Source organism: Manis javanica, chromosome 3 (genome assembly GCF_040802235.1).
Source record: "Manis javanica isolate MJ-LG chromosome 3, MJ_LKY, whole genome shotgun sequence".
Lineage (NCBI taxonomy): Eukaryota > Metazoa > Chordata > Mammalia > Pholidota > Manidae > Manis > Manis javanica.
This window is the reverse complement of record NC_133158.1, coordinates 130754473-130773077: the sequence shown is the minus strand read 5'-3', so window position 1 is coordinate 130773077 and position 18605 is coordinate 130754473. Positions and strand designations below refer to the sequence as shown.

Sequence of the window (18605 nt, the reverse complement as noted above, 5' to 3'; positions counted from 1 at the left end):
GGGTGAATACTGTAGGAGAGGAAAAAGATATTGTTTTCTACCCAAGTTAGGTTCTCCCTCTGGGGCCCTATGAATTAGACTGACAAAAGACAGATTAACAGGAGAAAAACAAATAGAAATTCATAACATGTACATCACATAGGTATACATGGGAGTACCCAGTGATGAGTAACCCTCGTGGGGGGATTAGAACGTGGGCTTCTATACCACCTTAAGGCACACACAGGAAAAGAGGTTTGGGGCTTCTGGTTTGGAGAGGCAAGTTGTGGGGAGGTGACAGGGAAAAAATACTGTAAGCAAGGGTTGTTTCATAAGGTTTGTTATGCAGATTTAAGTCTCTTTGTTCTCCATTAACAAGAATTGTTAAGAATTCCCCTCTTCTTGGAAGAGAGTGGGAAACACCCTTTGCAAGGGGAAATGTCATTTACAATAGGAGAACTGTTTTTAAAGCATTTCCTGCATCTACTGGTTCTTAAGGGCCTTTAGCGAAAAATAATCCATACACTGAAGAGGCAAATTCTGGTACCTTTCAAAACATTTATCAAAGTTCATCTAACAGTACACTTAAAGGGGGTTCATATTTTGTGTAAATTTTACCTTAGTAAAGAGACAAGCTCATACCAATTTTTTTTTTTTGCCATCAACAGTGAAACAGAGTATGCTAAACATCTTTTTTAAGTTTCCTTATGTTGCTAAGGGCAGGTTTTTCTTTATATCAGAACATTTCTGAAATTATTATTGACATTGACTACTTAATGGAATCACCTTTAGCTCATAAACAGTTTGAAATTCAAATAATGCAGTTCAGATATGCTCATTTTGCGATAAGAATGAACTATTTTGTCTATGTAATTTTGTGTACTTACATTGTAATATTTGGACACTGAGATTGGGAAGAAAGCTCTGGTGACATGGTTATTAAAAACCCAAGGTATTGTTGAGAAATCCAATTTAGGGAGGTCACCCTGTGTGTGAGGTGGGACTTCAACCTGCGAGAGGGTTCTTGACTCTGATGGAGAAAGAATTCATGAGCAGGTCAAGTGGGTATAAGTGAGGAGTAGTTTAATAAAGCAAAGTGCACACTCAAGGACGGAGTGTGGGTGTGCTCCAGAGGTGAGCGGTCCAGGTGGTCTAACAGCTGGAGTTTAAACAGGGGTGGTGGAATAGTCATTGAGATAGTGGATCTATTTCTCAAAATAGGGAGGAACTTTCCAGGACTTAGGGTGTCCCTAGATGGTCTGCCTCTTTTTGTTCCTAGATGGTCTGCCTCAAAAGTGTCCTGGCACCAAGGGGGGGTGATTTTTACTATGCTTATGAGCATATAATGTATTTTGAAGTGAAGTTAGAGTCAACATCTCTGTGTTGGAACCAGTCAGTTTTGGCAGATGTGTTAGCCATACCGTCACTCCACATACCCTGAAAACAGTTCACACAGAATGTTTAGAATATAAACAAGCATCTAGCTGAATGTAAATACCAGCCAAAGTACCCAATCCCCTTCCTGATCATGTCTGGCTATCTACCTACTATAACAAAGGGTCACATATTTAAATGCTTCAAATGATAGACAAATAACAAAAAGCAAATGGGACTGTATAGAGGAATGGACCCACTGGGAAGTAAATAAAACATCTGCAATTGTTCAGATTCTACTCTTTAAAAAATAAGTTTCCAGACAGAAGTTTTTGAGAGCAGATAAGTGAGAATTTGTGATGTCATAAAATAATCCTTTAATTAGAAAGAACATTCTTTTTAAATTTAACTCCAGTAATTTAAATTGTTTTCCAAGTTTCCTGATCATTTTACACTTTTCATATTTGTTTTCACTATATAACTTTTATTTCATTAGGTCAGGTTAATTCATTCTCAGTTAATTTCTTCAAACCCTTGTGAACATTTAATCATAAGTTAAGATTTGTCACTGATCTGAAGTAAGTGCCAAGTTTCTTTGATAAACCAAAGATATTAACAGTGCTCCAAAACTGGAAATCTGATAATGTATAGAACTCTTTTTGAAAGAGGTATACGGGAGAAAGAAACTTTTTTTTTTCTTTGCTGTCCTATGTTCAATGGCTGGTGGCCCTGAGAATTAAACCGACAAAAGGTTGAATAACAAGAAAAAAATTACATATATATATTAATTATATACATGTATTCATGTACCAGGAATTCACAAAGGATTTTGATTCCAGGAGGTGGTTAGAATTTGAGGCTTATATAGCATTTAAGCTAGACAAAGGAAAAGGAGTTTAGGAGGTCTGAGGGAGGGACAGAAGTTACAGGAAGGTAAGGGGAGGATTTGTATTATAAAATGTGGGTTATTTGTGGGTTTTCTTTTCTTTTTTTGTAGATAAGAGGCATCTCAGAGGCCAAGTGTTGTCTCCAGAGTATTTCCCTTCCCAGTAAGAGAGAGGGAGGCACCATTACAAATGGAAACTTATGTCTTGCTTTTAAACAGTTAGCAAAGCAGAGAGAAAAGTGCCTTCACCTCAAGACAGTCCTTATGCCAAAGTGGCATACTTTGGCATGGCATGTTCTGGCTCCTTCTAAAGGAAGCAGGGAACCTAGAAATACTTTAATTTAATAATCACTCTTATGCTCTTTATCAATTTTATTCTGAGTAGTTTAGGGGAAAGATGAAATGTAATTGTTATATCTTCAATTAATTATCAGGTATTTGTTAAATTCTTATGTATCTGACAGATCTAAAGGTACCAACTTAGAAATGTTGTAAATGTGTGCCTTGACAGTTGGAAGACAGGGCCATATTTACCCAGCTTTTTTTTTGAAGTCAAGAAGTAAAAATTAATTGATATTGTTGAAGAGGAAGAAATTTCCTGTCCCCTTCAAGGTTCTTCTTGTGGTCTAAGAATCAAATTGACATGAGACAGAATAACAGGAGAAAAGAGCAAACAAACAAACAAAAATCCCCCCAAAGCATAATTATGTACCTATGGGGAATCAGGAGATCCCAAAGATAGTCAGGGACAGTCAGGTAGATCTGTCACCCTGAACTAAGGAGAAGGGTAGGGGTCTGGGACTTCAGAGGAAAAGGAAAGCAAGTTACAAGAATATGAAAGAGTAGATGTTTGATAAACAAATGTTTTGCTGAGCCACAGTGAACAGTGGAACAGAGTGGAATTTAAACAGACTCAGGTGGCAGGTCTCGTTAGGATGTGGTTGCCAGTGGCGGTAGCTCTCCCCCGGCACAGTTCCCCCGTCTACATTCTTCCTATGAAGTTGGGTGGGGAGAGGTCAAAGTTTCTGAGTCTTTTGGGCTTTGACTGTTGTCACCTCTGAAATCTGCATGTCACAGTGGGCCCGCCCGGGTGGGGCCCGCCCTTGGGTGGGGCCCGCCCTTAGCCCCTGGAATATGTTGGGATATAGGAAGACTACAGGTTTTAGAAGAGGTGTGAGGAACAGCAAAATAAGTATTTAAAGCTACCTTTAGCAATGGCATGTCTAACTCTGCTTTTATGTTCATTCACTCTGAAGAGTGCTCACATGTTGTGAGCTCCTCATTATCCAAGGTAAGCAGGTATCATGTTTCTCCAGCAGCATTATGGGAATTTTATCTTTCATGGCTGTGGGGAAACTGGACGTTCCCAGGCCCAGGAGCCTCACCTGACCCTGATATACTTGCCCAATGCACACGTGCAGTGCTTGCGGGCACATGCTCGCACACGTGTTGGCAATGACCTATTATTGACTGTGTTGATGGAAAGAGCTCCGCTGTGCTCCATGCCAGGGCTGCAGGAGAGCAGGGGCTCTGAGGCAGTGGAGAGGCCTGGAGGCAGAGACCAGCTTGGTGCGTGCAGATACCCCAGAGGCTAACGGTGTACTAGCGCGGGATCTGCCACCACGAGAGTAAAGCTTATCATAAACCCTTGTACCCCCAACAATTCCGTTGTTGTGATTCAGTCTCACCCAACTCAGGGTGAACCTGCCAGGGACTGAAACCTCCCTCCTGGCAGACAATAGTTTTCTCCCCACTCAGCCTATTATTCTGAAAATTCCATCCAGCTATGTTTATCTCCCCTCATTTGTTCTCAGACTTTTTTTTTCCTTTTCTTTCGTTTTGTTAATCTGGTCACCACAGGAGAGACAGCAGCCATTCACTTTAGAGAAAGTCTATTTTAAGTAGTAGCTACTGGGGGGAAGGTCGGAGACTTTAATACTTCATCTCCTTTCCTGTAACAATGCCAGCTGGCAGGTAGTCAGCAGGAAAGTAGAGGAGCTTTTAGAAAGAAAACATTCTCAGTAGAAAGTAGTGGCCCATTATGGTTTTGAACAAAGGTAGTTCTAGAATCATTTTTTCTAGGAATGCTTGTTATACCACCTTGACTTTTCAAAAAGAAGAAGGAGAAGAAAGAAGAAAAAAGAAAAAAATTAAAAACGAAGAAAATTTAATGTGACAGAAACTATGTTTTCTTTGATTCTCCATAATTTGTTGTTGTTGACCACTATTGTTTGTATTGCATGAATTGAAATCAAGGTTCTTAGTGTTAATTTTAATAAATGATTGTTTCAGGTGCTGTGCTCATTTTGAATATGCTCATCTATTATATCAATGTTAAGGGCAAGGAATATTTCTAAAGTCAATGAGAAGCCTCACCTTTTCAAAAATTTTTAATTAAGGTATTGATATACATTCTTATGAAGGTTTCACATGAACAACATTGTGGCTTCAACATTCACCCCCATTATCAAGTCCCCCCCACACCCCATTGCAGTCACTGCCCATCAGTGTGATAGGGTGCTATAGAGTCACCACTTGTCTTCTCTGGGATCTGCTGCAAGAAGCCCGACCTTTTACCTCAGTTTCACTTTAAAAGAGAAATAGCTCTTAACCCAGAATAGCTGTTAAATGTTTCATTCAGTTAGTTTTTGCCAAAGTCCTGTATCACTGCTGGCATTGTCTTTCTTTCTTTTTTTTTTTTCTGAGTCTATAGTGAAGAGGCTGAAGACTGGAAGGTATTTTACCTCTGAGCATAAATGACTTAATGCATTTGTAACACATTAGCAGGTCTGTTTTAGATAATTTTCTGTCATAGAGATGAAATTTTTGTTTTCAGGATTGGTCATTTCACAGGGTTTTGAGCAATTAAATTTACCTTCAAGTTAATGATAGCATGTAAACATTTTCACTGCATTTTAAAAAGAGGAGAGAGAGATCATTTTATCACCTGTTGTTTCCTGTTAAACTTTGGTGTTCTAGGGTTTTAGCTGTAGTTTTTTTCCAGCCTTATTTTTAACATGACCTAAAATTCTTAAATTGACAAGTTCATGATTCTATGCTATATCGGGCAGTTAATGTGCATTTCCTTTCCTTTAATGCCTTCCTTAGGGTTCCTCTTAAGGGAGTTTTGCCAGAATATTCAACATACGATTATTATATGTAGATTAATCAAGTATCTATGTGCATGCACATGTGTATATGTGTGTATGTGTATGCAATTCATTTTATGGTTCCAAAATAGTGTCAAATAAACACTTAAAGTTTCCTTACCTATTTCCCTTTTTTCAGATGATCCTTAGAAGGCTGTCACCCAGTCTTTCCACTCTCAGTAGACAAACATGCATAAGGCTGAGATTGCTAACAAGGATATATCACTTTAAAACTTACTGGCATTTAAGTCAAGATTTCATGATATCCTCATATCCTCATAAAAATTGCATAAATCATTATACACTATGGTTATAAGCTTGTATTTGATGTTTGTTACACAGTTCTTCCGCAATCTGGAATTGTGTTGTTCCCAACAGCAAATTAGAATGCTTTATAGTATCACTCCCACCTGATTTCCAACTTGGCACTTCTGTGTTATTTTTAAATGAGTCATTGTATATCTTAATTATGTGAACTAACCTACAAACCATCAGTAATTATAAAGCAACTGTGGTGTGTGTGTGTGTGTGTGTGTTTGTGTGTGTGTTAGCATATAATTTACATAGTTCCTTGGCTTCTTTATTTAATAAAACTGTAGTGGAAAGATAATTTAAATGACAATACTCTCCTTGCCATTAATGACTTATTTTGTTGCCTTGTTAATGGATGCCTCTTACTTTTGAAAGAAAGTTATTCTTTGTTCTCTATCAGTACTAATTTTCTTAAGATTCTGTATACAATTTTATGAAAGTAATGATAGAGAATTAAAAGTTTGCTTAGTAGTATATAAAAGTTACTTCTGCTCACCAGTCAATCCTAAAGCACTGAATAGGCCCTATTTTTTTTTTGACCAGACTTTTCTTTTATATTCACATGTATAGAAAAGTAAATATGGTTCTGTGCATATCCCATATTCAACTGTTTAGACTTATAATATCAAGTGTACATGGGGATGCCAGAGAGCACAAGTTGAATGAACTAGATGTTAATGCAGGGTTAGGAGTCAGTGGGGTGGCAAATTGTGGTGATCATGTATTGACATTATTGAGTGCACTGTGGGACCAGTAAACATATGTTAGCACAAAAATACCTTGACTATATTTTAGGAAGACCACACTCTATATTTGCTAGATCACTGTAGTAGTTATGGAAAGGATGCATTAGAGGAAAGGAATGTTTTATTTAGGTAGTTACTGTCTTGACAAGAGATGATGATGACCTTACCTAGAAGAAATATAAAGTTAAGGAGGTGGATTTCAGTGACATTTAGGACACAGAATTGATAGGACTTAGTGACCATTTTGGGAATGCGGGAGTGTAGAGTCCAGGGTAAATCCTTAGTTTCTGACTAGGTCAACTGGGTGCATGGTAATACCCAGATCCAAGAGAGGATATAGGATATGTTGGGCTAGTATTCCTAAGCTTGAGAAAATCTTCTTTAATTTATATTTATCTATTTTCCTTGCATAGTATGAACAGCCTCTTCATTTCCTAGTTTAACTGACCATTCTTGTTTCTGGTATGAGTCAAAGTATTTAGTAGCTATGAGGATCAGACAGCCTCCACCCTAGGCATTCCTGGCTACAATTAACCAACAAAATTCTAACCTCAACAAGGAATCTTTACTCTAAAAAACTAAATGATTAAATGTCTGAGTCTCATGCCATATGACTCATAATATCAGGTTGCAAACTTTATCAATTTTACACTGTTGATTGCTTTATTTTAACCTAGAAAAAAATTAGGACAATTTGGCTCAATTCAGAAAATATTATGTCATGTCAGTTACCAACATTTAAAATTTTATCAGATTTTGGGTATTTTACAAGGATTGGGAATTTATGTTAATATGATATTGAAAACTAACTGTCCTATTAAGTTGCCTGATACCATGTTGAGCATTAAATATTCCATTTAAGTATTTCAAAACACTATTATAGATGAGGGAATGCACTGAAACAGTTTAAATATTGGAGTAGGACTGGTTAAGAGTAGGTTTGCTTTACTCTCAAATGCATGCAGTGAATACCACTGGAGCATGTTCTTGACAAGAGAGTATGTAGGGGAGAATATTTTTCCTCTGCTCTCCCAGATATACTGACTGAGCCCCTGAAACCAACTGATAAAAGTATAAATAAAAAATGATTAACAAGAGAAAAGCAGTTGTAATTGCATAGGGGTTTCACAAAGAAATGAGACTCGAGTCGTGTCATTAAAGGTTATATACCATTTTAGGCCAAACTATGGAAAAGGGGTTTTGGGCTTTGGGAGACGGGAAGCAAGTTTTAAGATAGAACAGGAAGGAAATGCACAGTAAATAAGGATTGTCAATACAGGTAAATTTCTTAGATGATAGGAGAGTTTCAGGTGTCAGAAGCTGTCTACAGGAGTAGTGCTTTTCTTAGTATAAATGTAAATTTATAAATTCTTATTAATGTAAATTTCATTTACAAAAGGGGAAATTTATACTTTATTTTTAGGTAGATAGGGGAGATAAAGAGCTTTTCCTGTGTCTACTAGTATTTTTAGGTAGTTAGGGGAGATAAAGAGCTTTTCCTGTGTCTACTGGTTCTCAGTTGCCTGTAAGTATAAATAACCTGTATGCCAAGGAAGCCTACTTGGGATGGTACATTCTGGTATTCTTCACGCACATCCATCTCATTCTTGGAACTGTAATCTAATAGAAAGATCCTGCTTTTGTTACTGGAGATGGATCCTTGGTCTCATTTCAAGAAATAATTCAAGAGTAGACACAAAGTGTTTGAGCTTTATAAGTTTTATTGAAAAGTAAGAGTTTAGAGAAGCTTAAAGTACATGCCTGAATGTTGAGCCCTGGCAGACCCAGAGGTGGTTGTTCCAAGGAAGTAATAGAGAGCTTTTTTATAAAGGGAATGAATCCCCCCCTACTTTTTTTTTTAAGGATATGAATATGCACTAAGTGGGGATAGGTTTCAGAGGTCAAAGGGAAGAGGTGGAGTCTTCGCAGAGTTTGGGCTTGCTCCACCTTTAGGCCAGATGGAAGAGATTTTTGCTGTATCTCATTCTCATGGGATAGGGAGGCATGATTTTTACTATGTTAATGAGTGTAAATGTATTTTGGGATGAAGTTTGGGTCAACTTATCCTCCATATTGGAATCAGTCAGTTTTGGCTGATCTGTTATCTATACTCTCACTCCACACATCCCAAGAACAGCTTACATGGAATTTGTAAAATGTAAACAAGTAGTTGGCTGAAGTCCCTACCTCCTTTCCCTGCTCATGTCTGTCAATCTACCTACTCTAACACTTTCTGAACATGGAATTTCCTGCCAATACTGGTTTGTAGGATTATGGTCTTCAGAGTTCTAATCTTATGCATTCTAGTCTTTCCTCTCCATGTATATCTATGATTTTGATCAAGTTATTTGTTCCTCTTCTGTTATACATTTCATTGAGAAAATAAGTAACAGGTTTGTGTAATTATTCGATGTGACATTTTACATAACTGGAATCCCATGTTGTGTATAGACAGTAACACCATTAAGAATTTTTAATAAGCACTTCATAATTTTTTTCAAATTTTCACGTTTTTCCTTGAAATAGCTTCTAAACAGGTAAAACTTCTACATATTCATTTCAGTAATACACATATGTTTAAATTGCAATATTAATTTCTTCCTCATGTGTAATTCCTAGCTAAAACACTCAAGCTGAGAGATAAAGCACAGAACTTACAGCATTTTCCTTTGCCCACTTTCTCCTTGGAGTGTGCTTTGGAAACAAAATGTTGGAAACACAAATTAGTGGTGTAGTTCAATGTGTTGTTTTCTGTTGAGCCATGTAAGTTGCTTAAAAAACGTGTTTGGTAATGTTTACAGTAATATCTCAGAATGCATATGGAGGACACATTAACTTTCATAAACTTTCTGAGATTCCAAAAATCTTGATGATTTTTATAATTATATGAATATCCTTTTTTCCATTTAGTGAAGTTATTCTGTCTAATGCCACCAATACCATTTGTTTTTGGTGTGTGTACATGTGGTACATGTGTGTATTTTTTAAACTAATGCATTAAATATTTTTTCTTTTTCATTTAATTCTTCCTTGATTACTTTTTGGAAGTTCTCATAAATGTCCTCATCTCTTTCATTTTTCTAGCTCTTAATTTTTTGCTCTTGCAGATAAATCTACCTACTTCCCCCCATCTCTTTTCACTTTTGAACTTTAGTTTATCACTTTGCCCTCCTGGAATGTCTTCCACCATCTTCTTTGCTAATCTACGCCCTTATTTTCTTTGAGAGCCTTTAATTCATACTTTCTGATGATGGTATTTTATTCATCTTCACAAAATTCATTGAAGGCATAACATGTGGTGGAAACTGTGTTAGCTAACACAATTATAGAGATACAACAGTGGATGCAAAAAGGGTCTCTGACATAACAGCTTGCAAGGACAGAAATAATAAGCAGTGCATACAGTATAGCGTGATTAGAACCACAGTGAAATGAAAAGTTCCAGAGGTGCTAAGGGGCATATGGGAGCCCATAGAAGAGGCTTTAAGAAAGACTGGGTTCCAGAAGAGTTCCTGTCTATGAATTAGTCAGGCAAAGGGGAAGTAATGAAGGAAGAAGCTTTCCAGGCACACGAGGTCTGGAAAAGAGAGAGAGGGGGAAAGTGTGCACCAATCCTGTGTGTGTGTGGCACTTCATCAGTGTTGAAACCATTTTAGTATAACTACATGTATATTTGTGTTGCTTTCTGCTCAGTTACAAAAACTTTTGAGATTTGTCTTCGTATTTTTATGTTTTTCCTTGGATCAAATAGAAGACTTCTCTATTCTACTTTCGTTGTAACTTCCCACATGTCAAATTTCAGCTGGTAGATAATGGGTGCTTTATAACTGCCATCGATTAATTCTTGGTGCTTGGGGCATGTATGTAAAGAAATCTTCAAGGTTTTCATTGGGAGTGAGGATTGATACAATGTATTTATCCTCATTTGGGGAAGTCAGTATGTGATGATTATAGTATTTAATTGGCCAATGTTCAATTTCAGGTTACTTTAATAAAGTATGATATATATGTTATACTATGTGATTGTACTAGGCTAAGGGCTATTCTATTCTGTAGCAAACTACAACCTGGATGTTAGATCACAGGTTTACGGTATTATAATGATGGAATGGGCCTTAGATAGTAAATGGTCCAGCCCATTTAACAGATGAGGACACTGAGACCCAGACAGGTGATGAAAGAGAAAACTCCACATTAACTGTGATGTGGATCTTTTACCTCATGTTTGTTTTTATTTCTAATATTTTTGAGAATAACTATTCTAGTCATTTGCAAATTTTTTTTGTTTATACAACTTATATAATCTTTTTTTATCAATAAGCTAGCAAATATGGTATACAGATTCTTTTTAAATTGAAAATTAGAGAACTGTTAAAGGAGATGTTTTAGCCTCATATTTTTTTATTTTCTAAACTAGTCTGACCAGAGCTTAAAAAGAATTCTAGAGGGAGACAGTAGTCATTTTCTTTTTTTTAAAATTTATATGACTTCTGGGACATCTAATTTATGTCTAATGTAAATGTACTTACATTTACAAATTTAAATAAATGACTTATTTTTGTGATTGACTTCCTTTCCCACAAAAGAATAAAGACAAATCTCCAATTTGTTGTTCATCTTTGTTAGAGATTATTTTTGTTTGAGGCACTACAATTTAAGCTAATACTGTGTTTCTATTAAAAAGGCAATGCAAATATCAATAGCCTTCTTTTACAAACGAGGTCCTTGAGTCATTCAGAGATTGCACTGAATCATTTCTTTAAAATCTCTAAGTTAATATGTAGGTTGACTGGTGTCAAAGCATAGTGATGTCAGTGCTGTAGTTGGGCATTCTTTCCACTCATCAGAAGGAGGGAGAGAAAGGAAGAACGGGAAACCAACTAAAAGGAGGGATGAAGAGGAAGAGGAAAATGTCACCTATCATGTGTTTGTTATCAGCCACTCACTTTAGCACAGTCATACATTATTGCTTTCAATATTCATAATAACCTTCTGCAATAGATAGTATCCCCATTTTACAATTGAGGAAACTGAGTCTCAAAGAAGTTACATTCCTCATTTATAGTAACACAACTACTATTGGAGATACTCTAAAGCCTGCCCTTCCACTATGGCACAAAACTGATTCCCTGTATTTTTTTCAAATGGACATTGCAAAATTCACTTTAAACTTTACTTTATTTCTGTAAGAGCAGCAGTTCATGGACTTTAATAAACACAACTTTGGCTCTGCACCACGGTGTGTGAGTAGTACTGACGTTCTTTCAGGGGAAAAACGGAAGTACGTTATTAGACCAAAGCGAAAGTAGGGAATTAAAAGTTAATATCAAAACTGAAACAAAGCCATATTTTGTGAAGCACACATTGAAAACAGTACATTGGATCAAAGGATGTGATCTCATTTCGTAGTAAAACAGGTCCTGCAAGCCCAGGTAACTCAGGAAGCAGGATGGTAATTATTCAAAGAAGTAGGTAGTGTACTGTTACAATACTACAGGAGAAAGTCAGAAGGTCACAAAGCTTGCAGGGTAACTGACACAACTTGAAACTGCTTGGCCCCCTTTAAAAATAAACCATAATATGGGAGAAAATGAAGCAAGTTTACCTAACACATCTTTGCAAGGTAAGTGCCCAGAGCCTCTGAAATGTTTGCAGTCAGAAATGTACGCAGCATTGATTACAAAGTGTGTGTGTTTGTGTGTGTCTCTGTCCCCCTGCCGAGTTTCAAGGTGTGTGCTTTGAGGGTAAGGAAAAGAGGCGGAGGTTTTTATTGTTTTCAGAAGAAGCTAGCTGTCTGTTGTGCTCAACAAGTCGACCAGCACAGAACTATCAATTTGATGATGAGAAGGGAAAGTACTCTCCAGTGAAGTGCTGGCAAAATGGTGCGACTAACTTCTAGTGCATTTTCATGTTAAACCTTTTCCAACATAGGCAGAATAATGATTTTTGTCTCTCCCTGTGAAATTTTTATTTGTAATCAAGTTTGCCATCTCTGAAGTTTGCCAGCTAAATGTTCTTGTATTAACATATTAATATAATTTGTTTAAGGTAGAAAACAGGATCTCAGGGGAGAGCATGTCATTTGGGAAGAGTGGCTCATTTTACAGGTCTTACTTAATCAGACACCTTTGTCCTTTGAAGGGATTGCCTTGTTGACATTGGCTTGGCTGGGATTCCAGAGTTAGGCTTGTTAGAAACAAGCACAAGGTTGCTCACACATTTCACTTCTTTGAGTAAGTTGCTTCATGAAAAAAAAAGAAAGAAAATAGGCTTAATGCTTACTTTTCACCATGATTTCTAGTAGTCTACTCTAAATTATTTACCACCTGTACAAGTGATGCTTTAATCAAAGAACTTTTTAAAATCTATTGATAATGACATTTTTATTTGCTTAATTGTATTCTTGTGAAGCTACCATCAAGAAAATTCCCATACTATTTAGTTGTCCATTACATACATGTAATTAAACATATAGCTTCCATTTGAGGCAGTTAAACTGCCTGTTTTGTTTTTCTTTAATCCTTTCTCTACTTAATCTGCTTAAGAATCCCAGCATCTTATTTTTATTTCTGTATGTTCCCTAAATACATAATTTTAATTCTGCTTTAAAAGTTATTATAAAGCATTCTTAATTGAAAGATTAATAAAAAATCATTTAGTGCATTCTATGAAGAAAACAAGGTAAAAGGCTCATTAGCATAATTTTATGAAATAATTTATTTGCATGTGTTTTATGGACAAAATGTTATTATGTACATGATTATAACATATCTTAATTGTCCCTCTAATATCTTTCCTTGGAGAAGCATATGGGAAGCATTTAGGATGTTAGAGTTCTTTATATAATAATGATTTTGTGTAAAATGTATAAGACTATCTGTAATACATGAATAGTCTGTCCTAGGCTGTATGGGTGCATCACCTGTGTCTATATTCAGGGACTGAAATAAACTGAGTAACCAGGTATCTCCCCTCTCCCCTTATCATCCCTCTGTGTGTCAGAATTGTGGGTAGTATTTACTTCTTATTTTTGAGTCCTAGAATATGTATAGATTTTCTGGGTTTTTTTTCTGGCACTTTATGTATGTTATGGTAATATGGTAATGTGGAACATATGGTATGTGTTACCCTGTAAAAGGTGTGTGTGTGTGTGTGTGTGTGTATATATATATATATATATATATATATATATATATATATATATATACAGAGAGAGAGAGGGAGATTCACAATTATTTTTAGAATTAATAATCACTATGTATCAGAAAAAATACACAACATTTAAAACAAAATCTATATTAAAAAATTTAAATGTGATCTTTTGAATCAGCAAATGATGTATCTCGACCCATAAACCTGTAGTTGAGGAATACTTGTCAGATCAGTCATATCCCAGGGTATTTTCTTTTGTGCACTCTGTGAAAACTTTTCAGTGAGGAATGTGTTGTTCTCTTCCAATCTTATCTGAGTTGAAATGTACCCTTGGTCTACAAATAGTTCAGATCTATCTCCTTGGAGTATTGAAATGCTTCCATGACAGTTGTGTTTGCCTTAAGATTAAGTGAACCTATTACTCAGGTGAGAGTTAACCAGAAACAAGTGTACGTCACTCATTGGTTTTAAATTACTTCTGATTTTTTTTTTTTTTTTACGTTATAAAGGAAAGCACTGTGGAGATAATTTGCAGCTTTATTTGTATGTGTGATGGTAAGGTATTTTGACAAGTTTGTTTAATAGCTTATAAAACAAATCAAGATATAACCTGGAAACTTCATTTATGGAATGCTCTAACATTACTCTGTTTTCTATGCAATACCCTGTTCTGTATCTGAGCTTGAGTTTTAAAGTTATCAAAGTACATGAAAAAGGCATTTTGAAATGTTGTTTGATTTTGCTTTTGACTTAACAGCATTTATAAAAAGATTCTGAAGTTCTCTGAAATAATATTATCAGCCCTGTTTACAAGTAACTGTTCTCTAATAGAACTGATGATATTCAAATGCCGTGTTTGTACATTAAACATGTGGATGACTTAAGTGTTTTGGCTATGAAGATAGAAGATGACAGTAGATTATCATTATATCTCTAGCATATGCTTTGAATAATGGTTTTTTAAGGATGTATCTAGATTGTCTAGATTCATTAGAATATCTCTAGTCACAACCTGAAGAGCTAGCCGTAGATGTTGGCAAAGATTATTCCTTTTAGTGGAATTTCCTGTAGGTCTTTAACCTATTTTTATACTCAGGAAGCTGGTTGAGTGTGCTCTGGTTAGTGGAATCCACGCACTATAAACATTTAATGTTTCCAATGGTATTAGGAACCTTTTTTTTTTGTCTGAGTGAAATCGATGTCATTCCAAAGTTATCTTCAGCTTAATATGAATGTATCTCAGTTATCTTTTCACTCATAAAAAGTAACCTCTCCCTTTCAGTCCCAATGAAAATATGTGATGATTCATAATATCATCAGAATTCATAAAATTACCTAGGGTAGGATAAAATAGAACTTTTTTCTAAATTTTGAAAATATAAATAAAACATATAAATAACATGGCAAAAGAAATAAGGGCAAGGATTTTGTGAATATTGTTATTTACTAAGGAAAGGAAGCATTATTTCCTTGCATAATATCTGCAACCTCACATATGCCACTGAGTGACACGTGTTCAGTTTGTGACAGTAGTGAAAGGCTATGGCTGGGATGGCAGGAAGGTGGCAACTTCCAGGCAGGCAGCTTCGTGGAAAATGCCTGGGGCTAAGGTTTTTCCAGAGGCTGCTCTGAGGCATGGAAGGGTCCCTTCCCTGTTCTCTGTCAGGAAGGACATACATTTTCTTCTTCTCCCAGGATTCTTATTAACAGGTGGGGCAGACGCTACTTAGAATTTAAGAAAGGGAAAGAATTACTCTCCACTATGTTCCTCATTCACTGAGTCCCTCCCATCTCTGCAACTCAGTCCCCATGAGTTTTTTCATTTTGTTTCTTCCCTCTTTCTCCTTGGTCAAAGCATATCCAAGGCCACTTGCCTCTTTGGAAAGGATAAATGATTCACAAATTCATACTTGGAATTATTTGAATGAACTTATCTCTGAGTTTGATGCCCAAACAACCTTGTGAGAGATTTCTCTGAGTAGGTATCTTCCCAGGACTGTTGAATACACCTTCTTCACCCAGGCTGCCTACTTACCAGTTGTTTGGGTGTTTTTGAATATCTAAGTGTAGCCTTCATTCCTACCTCAGTTCTTGGTTCTGTAGATCTAGGAAAATTCTACTAAAGGTTACAAAAGACCAGACCACAGTCTTTCTAAGTAGAGACGAGTTGGCTAGACCCTGTGTAATGCAAGGGGAGCTTGATAGCCATCAGAGAGAGGAGAGAACTCTTCCTCAATCCACTGAAAGAGAATTTGGCTGTCCAGTTAGGGAAAAAATTCTCTTAAGATATTAACATTTTCAAGGCAGAAGAATGCTTAGTGGGCCTCACTTCCATTATTTTTTACTTTGTAGAGTAGCAAACAGAGACCCTATAAAGGTAAGAAAATTGTTCTTGTTTTCTTAGAAGCAGTTGCTAGAACCCAGGTCTCTAGCCTAGCTGCCTAGAACCTGTGTTCTTACAGAGGAATTTGGCACATTATTTTCTGGAGGTGTTTACTTTCCTGTATCAAAAGGGGAAATCAGGTTTACTATAAATTCTTTCCATATTGTCATTTTTTTAGTTCTGTACTTATGGTCTGGAAAAGATTGTCCAATACTCAGTCATACTGTTATGGGACTGGTCTGTCCTTTCTGGACTCCATTTATTTAGCTTTCAGCGCAACCAGAAGTTGGCTTGAAAGTATATAAAATATGCATTGAATGTTTCTCATGATACAGTCATTTTTTAGAAATTGTACTTGTTGTATTTGGCTAGTAAAAAAAGAAAAAAAAAATTAGGCAGGAAGGTGCCATAATGTCTGTGCTTCTAAGTTGCAGCCCGAGGGCAGCAGTACCTGTCCCCCAGCCTGTTGTACTGGTTCGGTGTGCATGTTTACTCTCTGTGGTGGAAAAATCTCTCTGTGCTCATCATCGTAAACCATGCCTGTGAGTGCCTTGAAATCTTTCTAAAACCCTAAAGAGGACTAACCAGTCTGTGACTCTTCCTTCCCAGCCTAGGGAACTTTAAGCATTTTCAATTAGAAGAAATGAAGGAGCACTGGTTAAACCTATCAGGATTCCAGGAGGAAGTCTCTCACTAGTTCTTAGTGATAGATGAGACATTTTGGAGTTGAGATTTAGATATTTAGGTAGCAGGGAATTTTGGAGGTGAAACGTCCAGAAGCTCTGCTGAAGAGGTCTTATTATCTAAGGACGGAATTGAGCACATTTGGAGCAAGTAAAGTGGCAGAGAATGTCAAAGCATGAAATCCCAGGTAAGTCTGACCTAAATGGGTTTAGTAAATGTGCCTGTGAAGATGGTGTGGGATCTTTTCCAAGGTATAATTAGGAGAATCCTAGAAACAGGCAAATGAGGTTAGGAGATGGACTTTGAAATAAAACCTAAGAAATAGTTAATGAAAGTAACATACCTGAGCTGAGAAGCTCTTTTTTTCTTATCTTTCTAAAAGTATCTTTACCTTATTAGCTATAAAATAGCACTAATGTGCTTGAATGGAACATGAGCTAAAGGTAGTTAAAAACATGGTAGTCAGTTAAAATCTGCTGCTGTGGGAAAGGCCAATTCTCAAACACTTTGAAATTTAGAGTTTGTTCCTAAACTTCTAAATGGTCTGAGAAACACAGTTTAGTCCCCTTTGATTTAAATGTTATTTTATGGCACTGAAATTGTTTTAAAGGGAAACATTTTAAGTTTCACTTCAAGTTACTATAAAACCTTCTTGATGTAAAGATGATACATACCTACAGGAAGATTTGATTTTTTAAACATTATTATTAATAATGCAATTAAAATATTTCTCCATATATTAAAAAGGTTTGATCTGTCTTTGAATCTGCTTCCTTGCCTTAAAGAAATGAAACAAAGGATGCAGTAATGTATGTATATGTATAAACACCATATAATTATTACATTGTATACTATTCTCTAGATTTTGGAAAGAGATTAAACAAATTTAGCTAACTGAGTAGGACAATAAGCCAACCTTCTTTATATCACAGTTTTTTTTTGGAGGGGGGGATTATTAACCAAGCATGTGCTTGCCTTTTTATTCGAAGGTATTATACTTAATACCTAAGTGGAAGAAAAATGGTTGACTGACAAGATTGCAAAGAAAATGTGATTAGGATGAAAATACTTAAAAGGGTATTGAACTTTAGTTGATCCCTTGAGCTTCTAATCTCTCTTCAGGAAAAGTATGTGTAAATACTTTTATTTGACAGAGCTATTTTGTTGCTCTATTAATAGATTAACCATCTCCATAGCTAATGCTTTGGAAGGCCCATTCATAAATGCCTTTATAATTTATACTGAAATGCAATCCACCTGTCCTCTTTACACCCCTAATCATTGTCATGCCACTTATATATTGTGTACTAGGAAAATTGAGTGTGACTTAGAAGATAAGTATAAAATCCTATCTAATAAAAAGCCCCAAAGAGAAATGTTTTGAAAAGGTTTTGAAAAGTCAACTACTGAATTTAATGTAATTCATACAAATATGCAAAAAGTGTGCATGTACACTTGCTCATCAACACAATCAGGTTTGCTGGGTGACTTCAGAACTTGGTGAATGATTCATTTTAAGAACTGATTAAACTCCTAAAACCATTCCAGCTCTGTGATTCTTCTGTTTTCTCAGAAGTGAGTTCTGTTGAAAACAGGGCACAAGCAGCAGAAAGACTGAAAGGTCATTTTGCATATTTCCCTTTGTTTATGAACTTTCAGTGCAATCACAGAAAGTCCCATTTTCCCCTAAATGGGTAAACCTTGAAAAAATTTTCATCACATCCACACTTATTGGTGGCAACTTTCAGAGATGGAGAAATATACTTTGCCACAAAAGCGGGGAAGTGACTTCCACTGTTGCCAATTATTGGTATTGTTATAAAAACAGGCAAGTATCTAAATATTTATAGAGAAATCTAGAAATTTACAGAGAGTTTCATAGAGGAGCTATGAAGTAAAGTGACTGATAGGTTAGGTAAAATATTATGAGTGGCCGGAAG

General features: G+C 36.1%; 1 protein-coding gene across 9 annotated transcripts in view; it reads left to right on the top strand.

Moving 5' to 3' along the window:
* The window catches only part of NAALADL2 (N-acetylated alpha-linked acidic dipeptidase like 2), a 1394480-nt gene that overhangs the window by 433856 nt on the left and 942019 nt on the right, over positions 1-18605 (top strand). Inside the window, exon 1 of one of the 9 annotated variants that reach the window (XM_073232065.1) lies at positions 9534-12069. The exons of 4 other annotated variants lie outside the window; for them this stretch is intronic. Coding sequence is in view for 2 of the 5 variants with exons in the window: in XM_073232058.1 (XP_073088159.1) it covers positions 12027-12069 (43 nt within the window). In the remaining 3 variants the exon portion in view is untranslated. Of the gene's footprint in view, positions 1-9533; positions 12070-13651; positions 16853-18605 lie in introns of those variants that run through there. 4 more of the 9 variants (XM_073232064.1, XM_037003285.2, XM_073232058.1 and 1 more) reach the window with 4 other exon arrangements.